The sequence below is a fragment of the Kogia breviceps genome, chromosome 10, assembly GCF_026419965.1.
Source record: "Kogia breviceps isolate mKogBre1 chromosome 10, mKogBre1 haplotype 1, whole genome shotgun sequence".
Taxonomy (NCBI): domain Eukaryota; kingdom Metazoa; phylum Chordata; class Mammalia; order Artiodactyla; family Physeteridae; genus Kogia; species Kogia breviceps.
The window spans coordinates 88000507-88020974 of NC_081319.1; the positions used below are offsets into that span (position 1 = coordinate 88000507).

General features: G+C 39.9%; 2 protein-coding genes across 3 annotated transcripts; one reads left to right on the forward strand and one right to left on the reverse strand.

Annotated features, from left to right (window-relative positions):
• Nucleotides 1-2479: 2479 nt before the first annotated feature.
• ARMH2 (armadillo like helical domain containing 2) lies at nucleotides 2480-5092 on the forward strand. The gene is made up of 2 exons (XM_059077593.2): nucleotides 2480-2800; nucleotides 4619-5092. The coding sequence occupies exons 1-2, from the start codon at nucleotides 2539-2541 to the stop codon at nucleotides 5044-5046; spliced, it is 690 nt and encodes a 229-aa protein (XP_058933576.1). The 5' UTR covers nucleotides 2480-2538; the 3' UTR covers nucleotides 5047-5092.
• Nucleotides 5093-8737: 3645 nt separating this feature from the next.
• On the reverse strand, nucleotides 8738-20077 carry GMNN (geminin DNA replication inhibitor). Of its 2 annotated transcripts, none has more exons than XM_067043174.1 (7): nucleotides 19964-20077; nucleotides 17416-17473; nucleotides 14379-14456; nucleotides 13451-13598; nucleotides 10994-11076; nucleotides 10577-10687; nucleotides 8738-9151 (listed from the first exon to the last, which is right to left on the reverse strand). In XM_067043174.1, exons 2-7 carry the CDS (start codon nucleotides 17464-17466, stop codon nucleotides 8990-8992), a joined length of 633 nt encoding a protein of 210 aa, XP_066899275.1. In that variant the 5' UTR covers nucleotides 17467-17473; nucleotides 19964-20077; the 3' UTR covers nucleotides 8738-8989. The 2 variants fall into 2 exon arrangements, with proteins under 2 accessions (XP_066899275.1, XP_058933572.1); XM_059077589.2 differs by having other exon boundaries at nucleotides 19929-20061.
• Nucleotides 20078-20468: the final 391 nt, after the last annotated feature.

Genomic DNA, 20468 nt, shown 5'->3' on the forward strand with positions numbered 1-20468 from the left:
TGCCCAGGAGTGGGATTGCTGGGTCATGTGGTAACTCTCCTCTTCAGGTTCTTTTACTCTAGAACAGTAATGGGCCCCCCTTTTTCTTAAACTTCCACACCTTACTATATTTGAAGTGTACAAGCAAGTACATTTTGTAGGATGTCCCAAATTTGGACAGGGTGTCCAAATATCTACTTTGAAAGTAGAGCCAAAAGGATTTGTCGATAAATTGGAAATGAGATGTAAAACAGACAAAAGCCAAGGATGAATCCAAAAATTTCAATCTAAACAACTGGAAGGAAGGAATGCCATCTTCCAAGATAGGGAAACTGAGAAGCAGGAGATTTAAAGAAGACCGGGGGCTTCCCTGGTGGTGCAGTGGTTGGGAATCCACCTGCCAGTACAGGGGACGTGGGTTCAGGCCTAGTCCAGGGGGATCCTGAATGCCGCGGAGCAGCTGGGTCCGTGTGCCACAGCTGCTGAACCTGCGCTCTAGAGCCTGTGGGCCACAACTGCTGAGCCTACGTGCCATAGCTGCTGAGGCCCCTATGCCTAGAGCCTGTGCTCCGCAACGAAGACAAGAGACCGCAGTGAGAAACCCATGCGCCGCAATGAACAGTAGCCCCCGCTCGCTGCAACTAGGGAAAGCCTGCGCACAGCGACAAAGACCCAACGCAGCCAAAAATTAATTAATTAATTAATTTAATTAAAAAATAATAAAGAAGACCAGGTATTTTGCTTCAGGCGTGTTAAGTTGGGGAAGCCTCTTAGACATCCAAATGGAGATACCAAGTTGGTGATTGAAAGTAATTGTGTTTGGAGTTCAGGTGAGAAATCCAGTTAAAATTATAAAATCGGGAGTCTTCAGCATGTGAATGGTATTTAAAGCCATGAGACTGGTTTGTTTCCTCCAGGAAGTATAGATAGAAAACAAGAGATATAAGAACTGAGCCTTGGGGCACTCCAATATTTAGAGGTCATAAAGAAGAGGGGGAAGCAGCAAAGGAAAAGAAGAGCGACCAGTAGGGAATTAAAAGACTATGACATCTTAGAAGCCAAGTGAAAAAAGTGTTTCACGGAGAAACGAGTGACAAATGCTGAGGACTGAGAATTGGATTCAGCAGAATGAAGGTCATGCGTGACCCTGACGAGCAATTTCAGTAGAGTCGTGGTGAGGTTAAAATCCAATTTGGAGTACATCCAGGAGAGGATAAAAGAATATTTCAGGGACTTCCCTGGTGGCCCAGTGGTTGAGAATCCACCTTGCAATGCAGGGGACGTGGGTTCGATCCCTGGTCGGGGAACTAGGATCCCACATGCCATGGGGCTATGAAGCCCATGCGCTGCAGCCTCTGAGCCTGCACTCTCTGGAGCCTGCACGCCACAACTAGAGAGGAACCCACGTGTCGCCACGAAGAGCCCACACTAGCAATGACAGATCCTGCATGCCACATCTAAGACCCAACGCAGCCAAAAGTAAATAAATATTTTTTAAAAAAGAATGCTTCAGGGCTTCCCTGGTGGCGCAGTGGTTGAGAATCCGCCTGCCAATGCAGGGGACACGGGTTCGTGCCCCGGTCCGGGAAGATCCCACATGCCGCGGAGCGGCTGGGCCCGTGAGCCATGGCCGCTGAGCCTGCGCGTCCGGAGCCTGTGCTCCGCAATGGGAGAGGCCAGAACAGTGAGAGGCCCGCGTGCCGCAAAAAAAAAAAAAAAAAAAAAAAAAAAATGTTTCAAACGGCAAGTATGACAACTCTTTGAAGAGTTTTTGTATACAGGGGAGCGGAATATTGCACATTGTGTGAATGTGCAATAACCAGGAGGAGGGGCTATATGAAGTCAAAAGAGTTGTTTTATTTTTTTAATGAGAAAAAGTACAGCATGTTTGTTGATGCAAAGAACCCAGTTGAGACTGAAAACTTAATAAGGCAAGAGAAGAATAGTGAGCAGTCTCCCTGAATGGAGTGAGAAGGATTGGCTGAAATCTGCATAAATGGAGGGGGCATTCGTATGACAGGAGGAAAGCCAGAGGATATGGGCACAGGCGCAGATCGGTGGGTAGATGTGATGGGGAGAGCTGTGGAAGTTCTTTTTTGATTGCTTCTATTTTCTCAGCAAAATAAGATCAATATAGGAAATCTATGATGTAGAGAAAAACTCTATGTAACAAATAAGCAAAATAGGCGTAATACTGTGAAAGATCGATGGAAAGTTCAGTACGGGTTGGAACAGTCAAAGCCGAACGGGCAAGTTCCCAGTAGGCGACACCTAAGCAAAGGCGCAAAGACAGGAACAAGCTGAGTGTGTGTTAGGGGAAGGCAGTTTAGTTTAAGCTGAGATCCTGTGCACCAGAGAAGTGAAAGTAAGCTTGGTTTAGCTGAAACTGTAGAAGGCCTTCAGTGCTAGGCTGAAGAAAGAATCTAGGCATACATGGCTTCACCCGGATTTGTGTATTCCATTCTATGGCGTTGCTAAGCAATGCATTCCAGAGTTCTTGACTGTTCACTTCCGTTACTGCCAGTGGTGTGACTTAAGCACCCTTGGCCTTTTTACACAATGGCAAAGACCCAGGCTTACTATGCAGAATTTTGGATTCAGGTTTATCGATATTTTGTGGGGCTGTATCACCGCCTCAAGAAATGCTGGAGTGCCGTTAAGGGCTTTTTCACTAAAAAGGAGGAAGAACACATCCCTCCAGCTGAGAGTATTTTTCACAAAGAAAAAATTGCGGTGCTTGGCCACATGTTGAAGGATAAATCTCTAGCCCTTGAACAGAGAGCTCAAGCTGCCTATAGAATTGGACTGTTGGCCTTTACAGGTACTGATTTAACCAGTTGTGCTGACAGAAGTGTTCCACAGTCTTTTTGCCTGTTCTAACACTGTCAGTGAGTGATTCTCATAGCACTCGTCTTAACATTCCAGTAACATTTCCTTTGCCTAAATTATTAGTTTTTTGTCTTTGCACTGCCAAAGATATTACTAACTACTTTCTCCTCAAGGATCTCATGTTTTCAAAAGAATGTGTCCATCAAATAAATTACTAATTAGGTACTTTCCTGTTTTTAATTTAAAAAGTATATATATATATATATATATATACACACACTGAAATTGCCTATCAAACTTTTCAGTATCATGAAAAAATTGAATCTATACTGAATTGATATAATTTCAACCCTTTTACAGGATAAAACTACTCGGTATTTTATTTTTTATCTTGTAAAAATGCATTACACAGACAATAGTTCAGAAAAATCATGAAGAACTTAAGGCTTTTAAAATACCTACTAGGAAAGCCAATAGGTGCATTAGTGAAAAGCGACTATTAATGTATACCTGGCTAGAGAATTAAGTGGTAAACCGTTTAAAGACACACTGCTCTGATTGTCAAGTCCAAACTTGCTTCACTTTTTTTTTCTAATAAATTTCATGTAAAAAAATTTTATAGACAATCCTCAACAACGCATTGCCTTATTAGAAGCTCTTGTTGGTAGCTGTTAGTGTCCTTGGTAGATCGATTATTTTTTAAATGGGAAAATGAATTACTTCAATGCAGTTTAATAGACTACTTTCACGGAGTGGTGTCCATGAGAGAAAACACTTACTGTTTTCAAGGGCCAAGGGGTCCTAGGTACCAGACTGATTGAGAACCACTAGCATAGGACCAGAGAGAAGACAGAAACTCAGGAGAACACCCAGGTGACGGGGGTGTAAATGGCACCCACCACTTGAGGCAGCCTCAGTTCCCTGTAGAGCTGTGGTCACCATTGGGGGTAAGAGTCAGCTAATTATAAAGGGATCAGAATCCTTTAACTTGATGTTACTTAGCCTTGGTTGTACTGGTGGGAAACAATGGAAAGGGCTTATGCCCAGGCTTTGGCTAAAGCTTTACACTGCGTAGAATATCCTTGGGACCATGAGACTGTGGTAGTGCAAATAAGAGGAATCCAAACCAGGTCAAAATTCCAGCGGCTAGAATCCAGCCAACTGTGCCAGCTTCCCCTCACCAGCTAAATCGTCTTCATCAGTGCCTTCTCATCTAGGACCTGCTCGGTGTTTGAGATTTGAACTAGGATGATCTGGGGTTCAGGTATATGATGGAAGTAGAGCCAAGCACCAGGTTGGTCCCAGATCTGCAAAAGATTTGGGCTGAGAAATGTGTAAGGAGAACGGGACAGTGATTGACAACTCATGAAAAACCTCTCTCTTACCATTTAGACCCTGGCTCTGCAGCTCGGCCTTTTGGTTTTTCCTTTGTTTGCTCTAACGCTCTGGTACTTTTTCAAGTACTGAAGACAGAGACTCAGGAATGAGACCATGAGGGAGACTTGCTAGGTGAACACAGCCGGGCTTTATTCATCTTGCAATACTGACTCACAGGCGCCTGATTGAAGGGAACAGGGAGGAGCTTTGGGCAGGCAGGGACCTCCCAGTGCTCCATCGTGTAACTCCACGATGATCAACACACACTTTCTCATCTTCACAGCAGCACACGGGGTGGGGCAGAAAGAGGAAAACTCAAAATATCCAAAGTATCACATCCATAGCGACGAGAGTATGAACACAGGAGTACTCAAATGTCACTAGCTACTAGATACACCAAATACTTCTGGAAATGCAAATGCTTGTTTTACAGGAGGACCAACTGCTGGGAATTTTGCAGCTGAGTACATGAAAGAAGTAGCTCACTTGTTGCAAAATCACGAGATGGAACCAAAAATAAAGATCGAGCTGCTCCAGAGTGTTGCATCTTGGTGTTACTTAAACCCTGTCAACCAGAGAAAAGCCAAACATTTGCAGTTTATTCCTATTCTCGTTGATCTTTTTGATAACAGACTTGAGCCTACCATGAAAAGTGACATAAACAGCAACCTCCTGGTTCAATTTTGGAGTTGCTATGTTCTCTCTATCATGACATGCAATAACCTGTCTTGTATGCAGGAGCTTAGAGACTGCAGTTCTCTAAAATACCACTTGCAAATGTTGGCCAGTGAGAATTGGTCTGGATGGCCCGAGAATTTTGCAGAGGTGCTGTATTTCCTCATTGGTTTTCACAGGAATTGATTTCTCTAAATCCAGTTACCTGATGCAGCTGTCTGCACCATTGTATCACCCTGGAAAACTGAAATAAATAACAATATCCGATCACAGTATCCTTCAGCGTTTTCTTTTAGATAGTTGAAAAATTCTATATACATTTTCATAGTTACTGCAATAACCAAACTTATGAAAAGCGCCACTGTTTAAAATAACCTCATAATAATTAAGTTCATAAAATGAGAATTCATTGGAAGATGCATTCCCTATATAACTGTTAGGAGCAATGGTGTGTCTGGGGGGGCTCTTAGATGACATCAAGCTAAGGCACCCAGAAATGCCAAATCCAAACCCAACTCACAGCCACACCCTACAGTGGACACTGTCGTCCCACCCATATGTATCCTTCCAGCCCTAGTTCAGTGCCGGCCTTCCGGTTGCCCCATCTTTGGCTGAGGTTGTGTTCTGGCTACCAGACCATGATGTTTCTGCCCATGAGGTGACCGGTTTGGGGGAATTTACACTGAATAGGAGCTGTGCTTACCTCCACTGGCACAACTCTGGATAGAAATGGGGTACCATGTGTTCAGACACCTAACGACAGCCTGAGCTGGGCTCTTGGATTTTTACTCTCCCTATTTTGCCTGTCAAGAGAATATGTAACAGAAAGCTTGCACGTGACTTTTTGTACTGCCCAGCCTCATCAAAAGCTTGGTTACAAAAAAATGCTTACGGAGAAGCACTTACGGGACGTGTACCTGTTTGTCTCTAACTACATTAACATTTGCCGCTAGCTTAAGTCGGAGCCATCATAGGTTGAACTGCGTACTTTTCCTATTTCACAGACTTGCCTTGACTAAGCTTACTTTAGCGTTACGCTTCTACCTTTCACTGAGGGGCCTGTAAAAAAGGGAGTGTAGGTCCGTGATCCTTGCTTGTGTTTATCACAGGAATGTTGTTAGGGATGCTAATCACATCACGTGGATTCATGAGGCTGGGGGGTGGGGGGGCAGTTTTCTCAAAACTTCAACCAGGAAAAGCCGTGTTCTACTGAGCAACTGTTATCTTTTCATCCTTTGTGGATTTTGTGAATTGTGTTAACGCAGAGTTTCTCAAACTAGAATTCAGTTTACAGTGGGAGAATAAGGGTCGGAGATCCTAAGTCCCCTTTAGAAACTGGGTCACGGTCACAAATTACTTTTTTCAAGAGTTTTTTTTTTTTTTTTTTTTTGTGATACGCGAGCCTCTCACCGCTGTGGCCTCTCCCGTTGCGGAGCACAGGCTCCGGACGCGCAGGCCCAGCGGCCATGGCTCACGGGCCCAGCTGCTCCGCTACACGTGGGATCCTCCCGGACCGGGGCACGAACCCGTGTCCCCTGCATCGGCAGGCGGACTCGCAACCACTGCGCCACCAGGGAAGCCCTTTTCAAGTGCTTTTTAAATTGAATTTTAATTTTTCCTCAAAGTAATTCATGAACGTAGTTTGAAGAGTCAAATAATGCCAGGCCTCTGATGAGAAACAGAGGTTCAGATTTGGGCCTTGAGGCATTTTTATGCTAAGCTATGATTTTTAAATCGCTTACCAAAATTTTAACAACAAATGGTTGCTATTTTCCTTTGTTGTCCCTTGTAAGCTCATCTCTCTCCAACATTTGGATTTTCTCAGAAGCAAGTCCACGATAAGAATTTGAGCACAAAGGCTTTATTTGCTAATTTTCATGTGGATATATGCTTTCATTTCTCTTAGGTAAATACCTAGAACGGCCGGGTCATACAGAATGTGTATGTTTAACTTTTAAGAAATTGCCAAACAGTTCGATAGCATCTGTGGCATTTAACGTTGCCACCAGCACTGCCGGAGAGTCCCAGCTGCTTCACATCCTTCACACTCGGTATGGTCAAGTTTTGTTTTTCAAACTTCAGCCATTCTGATGGGCACATAACAGTATCTCACTGTAGGTTTAATTTGCGCTTCCCTAAGGACTGTGTTGCCATCTTTTCACGTGCTTATTTGCTATCTGTACATATGCTCTGCAAGTGTCCAAATCTTTCCTCTATTTAAAAAAAAAGGTTGTCTACTTAATGAGTAGTAAGTTCTTTATAGATAGAAATTCTTTGTTGGGTATATTTTGCAAGTATTTTCTTGCAGTCTATGGCTTGTCTTTTCCATTCTCTTAAAAGTCTTTCAGGGCTTCCCTGGTGGCGCAGTGGTTGAGAATCCGCCTGCCGATGCAGGAGACACGGGTTCGTGCCCTGGTCCGGGAAGATCCCACATGCCGCGGAGCAACTAAGCCCGTGAGCCATGGCCGCTGAGCCTGTGCGTCCGGAGCCTGTGCTCCGCAACGGGAGAGGCCACAACAGTGAGAGGCCCGCATAACCAAAAAAAAAAAAAAAAAAAAAAAAAAAAAAAAAGTCTTTCAAAGAGAAGTTTTTGATTTTTATTTATGTAGTCTGATTGATAATTCGTGATTTTTGTGTCCTTTTTGAGAAATCTTTAGCAAATCCAAGGTCACTAAAATTTTCTCCAATATTTTCTTCTAGAAGATTAATAATTTTAGCTCTGACATTAAATTTTAAAACCCTCTTCAATTCCTTCCTCTTTTGCTCCCTGCCAAATCCTGGCAATCCATTTTTGACATTTTCCAGAAATACTTTCTATTTGCCAAGTCATCTTATTCTACTTAGCTCTCCTCTTTCTTTGGGCTAATGGCCCAAATCTAAAACATATACAGCTGCACTATTACAGTAGCCACTGGCCTCACGTGGCTCTTTAAATATAAACTAAAATTTAAAAAATTGAAATGTTAGTTCCTCATTCATACTAGCCACATTTTGTGCTCAAAAGCCATATATGGCTACCTGGTTATTATACTGGACAACTCAGTTCTAGCATCCCAGAAAACTTTATTGGACAGTGTTGCTATAGATTAATAATATTTATTTAAGCATTTAGATCAGGCATTCTAGTAAAGGTTTTAATTCTCACAAAAACAGAGGTGGACTTAATATCAGAGATAAGAAAATTAAAGTTCTATAAGAATAACTTGCCTAAAGTAATCCTTTAAAGCTTGACATTGCTCTTTATTGCCAATTTATACAAAGCTTCTTGTATGCTTTCCACAGAACTAAATCCCAGTGCTGTATACTTTGCAAACAATTTCCCTTTATTTTGTCCTTTTCTTCCTTCAGAACAGTACATATGAGAAATCCTTGATTTCACCCTACTCTTACTTCTACTCCTTCAATATACATACTTTGTCTATACCAGTATGTGAAATGTGCAAATGGAACGTTTCAGAACCCTTAGCTATTCATGCATCTCTTCATCTGCTCCCCACTTTGCTTCTCTAGAGGACTACCAACACCACCCCAACATTTTAAGCTTCCAAGAAGAGTATGATCATACCAGCCTTTACTTGGCTGCTCTCAGATTCACTTGGGGAGCCTTTGACTCTAGATGCTCACACTCCTACTGGGTTAGATTACCTGGGCATGGGGTCTAGAAATCAACATTCCCTCCAGTGAGCCTGAGGTGCACCCAGGTTCACGAGGTAAAAGCTCACCTATCTCAGTCTAAAAAGGGAGAACTCATTTTCCCCTTGTTTCCTCCAAGCTGGTTGGTTAGCAGATTAGAAAGGAAGCAAAACAAAAGCACAGAAATAAGACAAATTTTCTACCCAGACTCCTTATACTTCATTCTTCAAGATACACACAAAGCTCAACAGAATGAAGTTTATTTATCATATACGCAAGTCATGTCTGACAACTGAGAAAATGCTATGTACACAAAACAACACCATAGATTAAAAATACATAGTATTTGTATTATTATACAATAATAGGGCCCCGGGATACAAACAAGGAAGTCTGGGTCCAAGTTTTCATTATAAAGTTATTTGCTCTGCTACAAAGAACTACAGTGGAGGTGAATGTTGGCAGTATATTTCTCAAGAGTCAATATTACTGAATTTCACACACACGGTTTTGCATCTGTAGAGGAAGAGACAACCTCTTCAGCACATGTACCAATTTCTGAGTCTTCTACTTCAGAATCCTCACCAGTTTCCTCTTCAGAATCAAACTCCTGACTATCCGGTGATTCAAAGCTATCCAGGGGTTCTTGATTCAGTCTCTTGTAAAGAATAAACCAATAATTTATTGTAAAAACTTCACAATCCAAGCCCATTATCAGTATGCTGATATAACTGACCCTCAATGTTATAATGAGGTTTCATTTCATAATGTCTCTATATTAAATTCACTTAAATGCAGTCAAGTGTTTGTTAGATCAAAGTGCCAACCGTGTTAGGTCATATTTCTGCCAAGTCACAGTGTTTAAAAATTTGCTTATTATTTTTTTTTAAGTACTCACATTCTTTCAGAATACAATTTAAATCAGTACTTCTCCAACTATCTACAGTAAAGGACCAGGTTTCCTAATTTCCCATCTGCTCTGGACCAATACTTCCATGGCAGTTAAGAGAGCTACTACAGTACTTCCAAATGAAAACTTCAAACGTGAGTTCTGTCGTGGCACTAAAATGTACGGCAGAAATTCAGTACAAGAGAAGTTTCGATTTGAAAAATGTCCTTCCCAACAGCAAGATGATTTTTTGCAGACATGAATAAGTTTAAGACCTATTTTTTAAGACTGGTAAAGTAACGGTCATCAGGCTAATTCTTATAAACGCATTAGCCACTTCCAAATTTTAAAAAAAAGTCAGATAAGACGACCAAAGTTATTTCGTACACCAATTACCAGTTTTATAAATGACGGTAGTATCTCACTGGCATTATAGTTAAATTAAAAACTGTCTGGAGGGCTTCCCTGGTGGCGCAGTGGTTGAGAATCCGCCTGCCGATGCAGGGGACACGGGTTCGTGCCCCGGTCCGGGAAGATCCCACATGCCGCGTAGCGGCTGGGCCCGTGAGCCATGGCCGCTGAGCCTGCGCGTCCGGAGCCTGTGCTCCGCAAAGGGAGAGGCCACAGCAGTGAGAGGCCTGTGTACCACCAAAAAAAAAAAAAAAACTGTCTGGAGATATATATATATCTGATTCACTTTGCTGTACACCTGAAACTAACACAACGCTCTAAATCAACTATACTCCAATAAAAACTTTTAAAAAAACAACCTGTCTGAAAATTTGACAACTGTGAAATATAATTTTCCGTATATTTTTCAGATGTAAGTATTCCTTTCTATATTGTTACAAGAAAATAGGTGTTCTTTTGCTTCATAATAATAGCATCTAACAATTATTGAGCTCTCACTTATGTACAAGCAATTCTCTCAATTTTCTACCTATTCTCTACTTGTTATTCTCATAGCAAGCCAATAAAGGTAGGCATTATTACTCCCATTTTATAAATGAGGAAAACGGAGCCCTGACAGGATAGATAACCTGCTTGACTCAAACTTAACGGTGCTAGGCAGGGGGCTAGGACTGCAACCCGGGAAATCTCATTCTAGAGCCCAAACACTTTCTGAGCGCGCTGCTGCCTCGACTTCATAGAAAAACAGATGCCTCTGAACCAGGAGAATGGTAAAATACCCACCTCGATTATCTCTGCCATATACTGTACGTGTTCGGCCACTTCTGCCAGTTCCTTATTCTCCTTCTTCAGGCGGGCAATGTCATTGTCCTTTTGTTCAATTTCTTTATGAAGCTATGTGACATAAATCAAAAAGTTCAGTTTTTCATAGATTTGCTATGCTATAAACCAAATTATATGCCTCCAAGTATATAGCTGACACACATTTAGCACAAAGTTCCTAACAAAGGTGCTGTCTTTGGCTCTCAACACAATAGGCTTCTTTTTGTATAATAGTTCTGGTAACAGAGTTGCCTGATTAAATTTTTATTAAGACAACATTAAAGCTAGTTTATATTGCTCTAATAAAATATCCTGGGCAGCAGAAAGAAAATAATCCTGGAATGTTTAAAAATTCCACAAATTATATTCAGTACATACTTTCTCGTTTTCCTTAAGTGCTTCATAGAGAGCCTTCCTCCGTTTTTCCGCCACTTCTTTCCAATATTGAGAGGATGGATTTTCTAAAATAAATTGTTTTACATGTAACTTTGAAAACCATTACTGTTATATACTGCTGTAAAAGCCCAATAACTAAAAAAAAAAAAAAAAAAAAAAAACCAGTAACTTTTTTGTCTATTTTTTAAAAGTTTACAATATCATTCAGTACTTAGTAATACCCATTTTTTTAAAGATTAAAGTTAGAAAGCCAAATCAGTTTTTTTCTCTTATTTTTCCCAACATTTTGAAGATTTCAATCCCTTCAAAGGAATTGCAACACAAGTACGATACACATATAACTTTCACCTAGATTGTTAAAGGTGTTTGCAACATTTGTTATGTGTGTTCGTATTTTTTGTTTAACATTCACATTTGTGAAAAGTCCAGATCAGTTATTTTTACACTGTCCTTAAATTTGGATTTGTCCATGTCCATGATTAAATTCAAGCTACACAAGTTGGCAGAAACACTGTGTAAGAATGTTGTATCCTTCTCAGGGTATCACCAAAGAAGCACATACTAATTGGTCACAATACTGGAGATGTTAAATTTGATCACTTGATTAAGATGATTTCTCCCTTGTAAAGATACTTTTTTCCTTTGGTAACAAATAAATGATCTATGGAGTAAAATTTTTGAGTCTGTGGTATTAATATCCAGTTCCCTAACAACCTTTCACCCAATTTTACCTCCACTGATGTTTCTTGTTCCTTCTACATTTAGTAGTTGGCATTATTCTGTAAAAGAAATTTCCCTACCCCAATTCAAAAGAAAATTACCAGTATGGATTCATGTATTCTTTTTTAATTCAATGTATTATGATCCGTTCTTGTCATTATTCATTTTGATGCTCAAATTTTCCCAAATTTAGCCAGCGGGGGAATCCCTTCAAGCAGACTCCTTGTCCTTTTAACTGGCACCTATCAGGTTTTGAGTACTTCCATATTTCCTAACAACACAAGAGATTCCAAGCTCACTCTCTAGTTTCCCTGCCCCAGTCCTGGAAGCAGCCTTTTCTCCAGGGAGCTTTAGTGGAGAATAGTGTTTACAAACCAAGAACTGAATGCGAATGTGCTGCTTATTATTCGGGTGTCATTTGTTTCTGGGCTCTTTCATTGGCAGAGTTAGGAAAGGTTCTTTTTAAAAAATCATCAGTTTATACCAACACTCCCAATTCCAGTTCCACAACAAGAGTTCTTCCTTTTCTTCCCCATTACATACTGTATCTCCCTTAACCATACCATGGGCCCAACAATAGCAACATATTACTCATTTGCTCAATCCTAAAATATACACACATTTTCCCCCAAACTGCTACTACACCAAAACCACTGCCAACAAAAATTAAATTCAAGATTTCTTTGTAGTTCTTCTAATCCTCACAGTATAGCCCTCTGAGGGTCTATAGTCAGAGTTCTGTGTTCAAGTTGCATGGATTAATGTTTTTCATCTATGTGGTATGTTAGCAATATAATGTACAGTTGAGTTGTTTATTTCCATATTTAACGTTAGTGTTTTTTTCCCACCAATCTTCATTAATTTTAGCCAAATCAGATATGAGTGTCACAAATCCTGTTGTTTATTCTACGTTATTATTAGAGCTTCTTTATTTGTATGCAGTCAACCTTTCTATTGGGTTGGCCAAAAAGTTCATTCGGGTTTTAACATCTTACAGAAAAGCCTGAACGAACTTTTTGGCCAACCCAGTAAATGAAATCCCACTGTCTACTTACTTCTCCCCGCACTGTCCTCAGGGGACTCAAAATGAGCCCAAATGTCACTATAACCTTGAGTAAGACAATTAACTTCTCTAGGCTCAATCTTTTTCCTCAGTAATAATGACCCATGATTAGGACAGAAGTAATCACCTTCCATAATACTTGTAAAACATCATGAACTTCCTCTTCTGATTTCCACTGCCATTAAAAACTAGTATTTATTATAGGTACATGCTTCTCATTCAACTTCACTCCCCTTATTATTCCTATTGTTCCCCTATTTCATTCTCCTGGTATCTTTTCTTCAAATTCATTATCTCTAGCCATTTTTCTTCTGAAAAGACTATTTCCAAGTCTTACAAGTCCAATATCAGAGCTGCCATATTAATCACTTTCCTTTTCTTTAATATTTCATCTATATATGGATTTACCAAACAGTAGGATCTGTCCAAATGTACAGTTTTATATATTTACACCATAAAAAAATCTTAAATTATCAAAAACATAAAAGTAAAATATCTAATAAATTAAGAAGCTGTGGGCAGATTTCATAAACAGTACAACAAATAATATTTACCCTTATTATAATTTAAAAATTTAAGATAAAAGCCATATATATATATATATATATATATATATACACACACACACACACACACACATTTTGTTTTTTCCATACCTGTAATCATAAGATCAAATGCTTCTTGGGTGACACCTCCAAGATTTTTATTTTCACTGTGTTCTGGGTCAGTAATAACTCCAGAGCTGGAAGTCTTAGATATTAACTGGTCGTTCCAATGTTTCCGTTTGGACAAGCTTTTAACCAACTATAATGAAAATATATACATCCGTCATTTTGTTTAATGAACAAGAGAGCTAAGCGGTTTAGTCTCTTACGAATTAAAACTAAAGCACTCAGATATGGGGATATATGTACAGCTGATTCACTCTGTCATAAAGCAGAAACTAACACACGTTTTAAAGCAATTATACTCCAATAAAGTTTTTTATTTTATTTTATTTATTTACTTATTTATTTTAAAGATTTTTTTAAAAAATGAAAGCACTCATATCTATCTTTCTGATATCTTTGGCCCTTTTAAGAAATTACACAATTCAAAACTCTACCAAAATGTATAGTTATATTTTAGGAATTTTATTTACATCAATTATTTTGAATTAGACTTGAGTCTAAGGCTTAGCTGAATTTATTTTTATTATTTAAATGATTCAGTACCATAGAAAGGCACTATTTTCAACCTGCAAGACTAGAAACCCTCATCCATGATTTCATCATTTACATACAGGGGTAAATGATTGAATCTAACATTTTATTCTTAAAAAACAAAAATCAAACGTTATGCCTATAGGTTAACTCATAACTTATTACATTATCCCAGTTCTACTACAGGTATTCATACCATTTTTGAACTTCCTGAATTGAAAAATTAAAACAAAAACCACTTTTGTGGGGAATATACAATTGTTATCCTTACATTATTTCCAAATTTCAATAATTTAGGTATTTCTAACCAAGGAACTCTTTGAAATGTTTTTAATGTAAAGGTAGCATCATCTATACCCCATTCTAGGTCAATAATACACACCTCATTTTCTCTTCCAACTAGAGATCCAGCCGTAGAAGGCTGAATCATCTTCAGAGTTCTTCTTGGAACAGGACTACTCTGAAAGTCAAGATAATGAATTATCTGGTTACTAAGTTCCTATATGGATTGTTACCATCTTAATCCTACCATAATTTACAAAAGAAAAAAAAAATGCTACGGACACTAACGTTTGTTCTGCTATATAATATTATAATGCTACATATGATTTGATCAACTAGCAAGCTTATTATTTCCCTAAAATTATAATAAAGTTTGAAGAAATTCTAAGAATAAATCACATTACCCAAACTTGACACCAACAAGTAGCTCTTTTTCCATTTCAATATATGTTCTTGCTATAGTCATGTAGTCATTTGTTTAGTTAAAAACAAAATATAACATTAAGTTCTAATACTCCAAACCATATATGATGAAATTCCAGTAAAACAGGAATATTTGTATTCCCTCTTAAAAAGATCTTCTACACAGAAACTAGAAATTTACCAAACATCATAACATTTAATGCTACCCACAAAAGAGGTAATTGGAGGAAAAGGTTAATTATTTACACTACAAAATACTTCTTTCCCCTAATCAAAAGGATTCATCTCAGGCTTCCATTAAATTGCGAATAGTCCCTAACACATTTATATGAATCCACCAAAAGAATATCACTTTAAAGAATATTACACATGTAAGAAGACCCGCTTCCCCCCCTTCAACCTTTACCTGACTGTAGAAACAGTTTTGCTTCAAGCCCATTCATTAGCAGACAGAGAAAATGTCAGTGCTTGAGGCATACAAACACTCTAAAATGCACAAGCTATTGTTTTTGGAAAAAAATTGGTTTCCTTGTAATATGTAAATACCTTCCTGTATATTTCCTGATCTAAAAGGTCTCTCTAGTTTTGCAAAAAATCATTATACTGCCACCACGGGATAGCAAACAATGGTGAATACTCAAACAAGGTCAGCAAGAACATGACACCAAAGCAGCGTGAGAAAGTTACTGATTCCACGCTTGTACTTCACAGGACTAGAGTTCACCTTTCCCACAGTAAAGCTTTTACTGCTGATTATTATCTCACTATTTAACTGAAAAACAAATGCTAGCTACTGTGAGAACAAATATTACACCAACATTTCAGATATAATTTAGATTATAGATTAGTCAACATTGTCCAGACAAATAGAAGAAAATACAACTTTGGAACCTTAATAATAGGAGGTGTTAATTTATTTAAATGCTTGCTACTCATAAAGGCCAAAGAAGCCAGCTAAATGACCACTTCCAAGATTTAACTTCCACAACTGTAAGCTTTATAGCATACAGCCATTCAAATGTAATATTGCTATTATCATTCTATTCATACAGATCATGCATTAGAATAATAAGCTCTTTACAGCCAGAAATATATTGAGTCGTAATCTTTTTTAGAAAACAATTTGAGATTCTGTGAACCCCCCCAAAAAACAAAAAGAGCATACGCACACAGAATTTTGTGTATAATTGGCAAGGAATCCATGAACTCTTAAAATATACTCTTACAGACCTAGTTTCAGTCCAACTCCCTCATTTTACAGATGACTAAACTGAGGCTGAGATGCTAAATAACTCACCGAACATCACAGTTTTGGAGGCAGAACCAGAACCAAACAGAACCCAGATCCTTTTATATCCCAGATAGTTGTACTATAGATGGTAAAAATTAGACTTCTCTTTAACTGTTAGAATCTGCTGAAATTACATACATTATTTGTCTGGGATTTGATTCAGTGGAGGAAAGGGGGATTGAATGGAGATGGAGATGAAACAAGGCTGGCCATATACTGATAATTGTTGAAAATGGGGGAAGTAAAATGAGATAATACTATTGACTATTTTTGAATATTTAAAAATTTTCATAATAAAAAGTTTAAAAACACACAAATACACAGCACAGTGGGAAGATGCCATCACCCTTTATGAAAGCTGATGGAATAAAAGTCACAAATTATGGATGCAAGTTATTCACGAAAAATAATGTAAGGAAGATACTACGGCAAGGTAAACAAAACAACCTATCAAAAAGCACCTGCTATCACTTACAAAAAGGCTTTTATTTATACTATTTAATTTAAATCTGGAAACTGTACACTTTCCTGACAATGTAGTCTCATTCCCAGGAATCCTGAGAATACGTATAGTCTAAGTTGTGTGGCAGGACCTCCTAGCTAAGTTGTAAATTCATTTAGAACCTTAAGAGCGAAGCCAGTCAAAATCACAAACTCAAAATTAAGCTCTGTCTTTATTGTTACAAGAATAAACATTCAGAACAAGATTTCCAGTGACAGTGTTAATACAGGGATTCAAAAAGTGTGGCAAAATGAGCAAGTTGGATGGTAATGAGCATAATGCACCCTGGAAATATACGCAAGATAATGCAAACTGTGTCTCTGAGGTCAAAGACACTAATCTGAAGATACACGAAAAGGATTTTAACAAAATCATTTCATGAAAGGCAGGAAAAGTAGAAACAAAGCATTTCTTGTATATAGAAAATCCTAAGGAATTTACTAAAAAACTGTTAGAATAAACAAGTTTAGCAAGGTTGCAAGATACAAGATCAAGGTACAAAAATCAATAGTACTTCTATACCGTAGCAATGAGCCCCCCAAAAATTTAATTAAGGAAATGATTCCAGCTACAATAGCATTAAAAAGAATAAAATACTTAGGAAAAATTTTAACAAAAAAGTGAAAAACTCAAAACTCGAAAAACTTTGTTGAAACTTTTTTCTTTCAACAAAACATTGTTGAAAGAATGTAAAGAAAACCTAAATAAATGGAAAGATATCCCATGTGTGTGGATCAGAAAACTTAATATTCAACCATAATTAATTTTTAAACAGTTCTCTATTGTTACTTGCCCTCCGACTAAAAACGGATTAATTCAACATTCATAGAAATTATATTCAGGTTAAATTTGACTAAATTATGTCAAAAAACATCTGACTACATGCTTTCTATAACAAATTAAAGTGATTGCATCACATACCTTTACATTCTCTTGGATTCCTTCTTGTTTCTGCTTCATACTGTGATTCATTATACACCTGGTAAAGAACAGAAGATTAGTAATTCAGAAACAGAATATGGTCTGCATCAGAAAGTGAAACTAGTTTTTTGTTATTGTTGAAAGTACAATCATAAAAATAAAAATTAAAAAATCATAGCAATAAAAAATAATGGAACTTTTTTCTCAGTGCAAACTCAGCCCTGTCAATGACAAGTGACTAAAGCTAGTGACTCTTAATATCTTTACTTTATTTATTTTTAAATTTATTTATTTATTTATTTTTGTGGTACGCGGGCCTCTCACTGTTGTGGCCTCTCCCGTTGCGGAGCACAGGCTCCGGACGCACAAGCTCAGCGGCCGCACAAGCTCAGCGGCCATGACTCACGGACCCAGCCGCTCCGCAGCATGTGGGATCTACACGGACTGGGGCACGAATCCGTGTCCCCTGCATCGGCAGGCGGATTCTCAACCACTGCGCCACCAGGGAAGCCCAATATCTTTACTTTATACATACACACACACACACACACACACACACACACACACACACACACACACACACTAATTCTGGCTGGAAAAATATTGTTACAAAAGAGAAAATCTGTATTCTAAACAAACTTACAAAACGTGACAGTGTCCTGGATTAAATACAGGGTTCTCAAAGACCTGAAAAACGGACCTCCCTGGTAGCAGTGGTTAAGAATCAGCCTGCCAATGCAGGGGACACAAGTTTGAGCCCTGGTCTGGGAAGATCCCACATGCCACGGAGCAACTAAGCCCATGTGCCACAACTACTGAGCCTGCGCTCTAGAGCCCGCGAGCCACAACTACTGAGCCCACGTGCCATAACTACTGAAGCCCACATGCCTAGGGCCCATACTCCGCAACAAGAGAAGCTACTGTAATGGAAGCACACGCACCACAGTGAAGAGTAGCCTCCGCTCCCCTCAACGAGAGAAAGCGCCCCCGCACAGCAACGAAGACCCAACACAGCCAAAAATAAATAATTTTTTAAAAAAGATCTGAGAAACAGTAACCAGGAAAAGCAAAACACAGATACTTAGGTGTGCCCAAGTCAGGAGCAGCATCCTAACTCTGCTGTTTCAAAGGCAGATTTAAGCTATAATAAACTTGGCTCTGGTAACCAGCAATAACTTAATAGTGATTTAATATCCAATCATATAAGATTATGCATTTACATTTGTAGGGAATGTTTAACCACCATCATGAACTGAGACACTGGTGGAAGCAAAGAAAAGGGAGCAAGAGACAAAGGGCTATGTAACGCTGTTAACACACCACTGGGCCGGACTCACTCCAAACCCAACTTTGAAGTCCCCAGCCATGTCTCTCCCTCAAACAGATCTCCCTGATTTCTGTGGCATGCCTTTCTTTACCCAGTGCAGTGGCTTTTATACGTTGACTATGACCCATCCCATGTGAATACACTGTGCCCTAGCACACACAAACACAAACGAAAATGTTTAGAAAAGAAAATCTAACTGTGTGACGCACCCTATTTTCTATTCTAGTTAATATTAAGCAAATGCTGGTCGAGCTGAGCCAGGGCAATGATTTTCAAACTGCGGGTTGCAGCCTGGGATTCCAAAATCACTCAGTGGTTGTTTAGAAAAATGTAACTAAACAAACGAGAAAATATCAGAGTGCAAGGCATATGAGAAATAAATACTGCTTAGTGAAGGTTCTAATTTAGTTGGAGGGTTGCATCCTAAATTGCGATGTAAAAAATGCGCTTTAGTACATGTCCAGATTTAAAAAGTTGAAAGCCACGGATCAAGTCTAATCCTTCATTTGTTCATCACACTCCCGCCAGAAACCTTGCGTCCTTACTTTTTATTCTGTAGTTCTTTTAAACAACTAGATTGAAAACTCTGGCATAGGACTGGGTCCAAGGAAATCCTGATAAAGTGGTGAAACCAAGTGTCACCAAGTTCAGTTTTTTGTTTGTTTTTTTTTTTAACAAGGACGCAGAATTCAGGGACCTTGTCCCATGAGCCCAGTTTGCAGACCCCCTTGGATCACCGCCAGTTAATTACTGGTCAAGAGGGTGGATGTTCCGCCTCATCCCGACAGCCAGGCACGCCCACGCTCACACCAACCAGCTGCACACAAACCGCCCCACGACCCCGCCAGCTCGTCCTACTGACAGAGAGACTTAGAAATCAAAACCTGGGCAGATCCGGTGCCGCGCGCCCGGGCCCTCCAACCGCTGAGCGCGCCACAGGGACTGCGCCCGCCAGCCAATAGAGAGCGCGGACGGGACAGCGCGCCAAAACCTATCCAACCAATGGGGCAGCCCCGAGCCTCACCTCCCTCCCCGTCCCGGCTCCTGTGACCGTTCAACAGCCCCTTCACTTAGACCCCGGCAGCGGCCCGGCAACTGTCACAGGAGACCTCCGGCCGGTGGGAGCCCAAAGCGGCTGGTCTAGCAGCCCCTGCGGACCTACTCCGGCCACCTCTCTCACATTTACTGGATGGAAGCGGGCAATCCTCGTAGCGAACTCACGTAGTAGTGGCTGCGGCGCCTCGCGTGGGGTCCACAGGCAATACGCGTTCGTCCCAGCAGCCGCAGGAATGCTGGCGCGCTTGGCTGTAAAAGACTAGAACTCCGCCCTTCGGCCCTAGATGGCCACGTGATCGCCTGACACGAGACGGAGGGCGGGGCCATCCGAATCCGGCGAATCGCCTCTCGTCTCCGCCCGCTTCGGCTCTGCCCCTTCCTGCGCCTGCGTGGTGGGCGTAGCGTGTGTTTGGGCTGGAGTATCCTGGGGCTTCTTCTACTTGATTCTTTAGTGTCCTCGGATCCTGCCCTCTGACCCGAGCTCGGAACTTCCGTCCAGACTGGAATCCTCTTTTTTTTGACTTTTACAAGCGCGGAAAAGACCTGCGCCCACTAGTTGTAAACACTGGGAGAACAAAATAATGTATATGTAGTACAGCTTATTTTTCTTTAAAACCCTCGTTCCACGGACTCCTAATTGTATTAAGGGCTTTTATATTTTGGCTTTTTG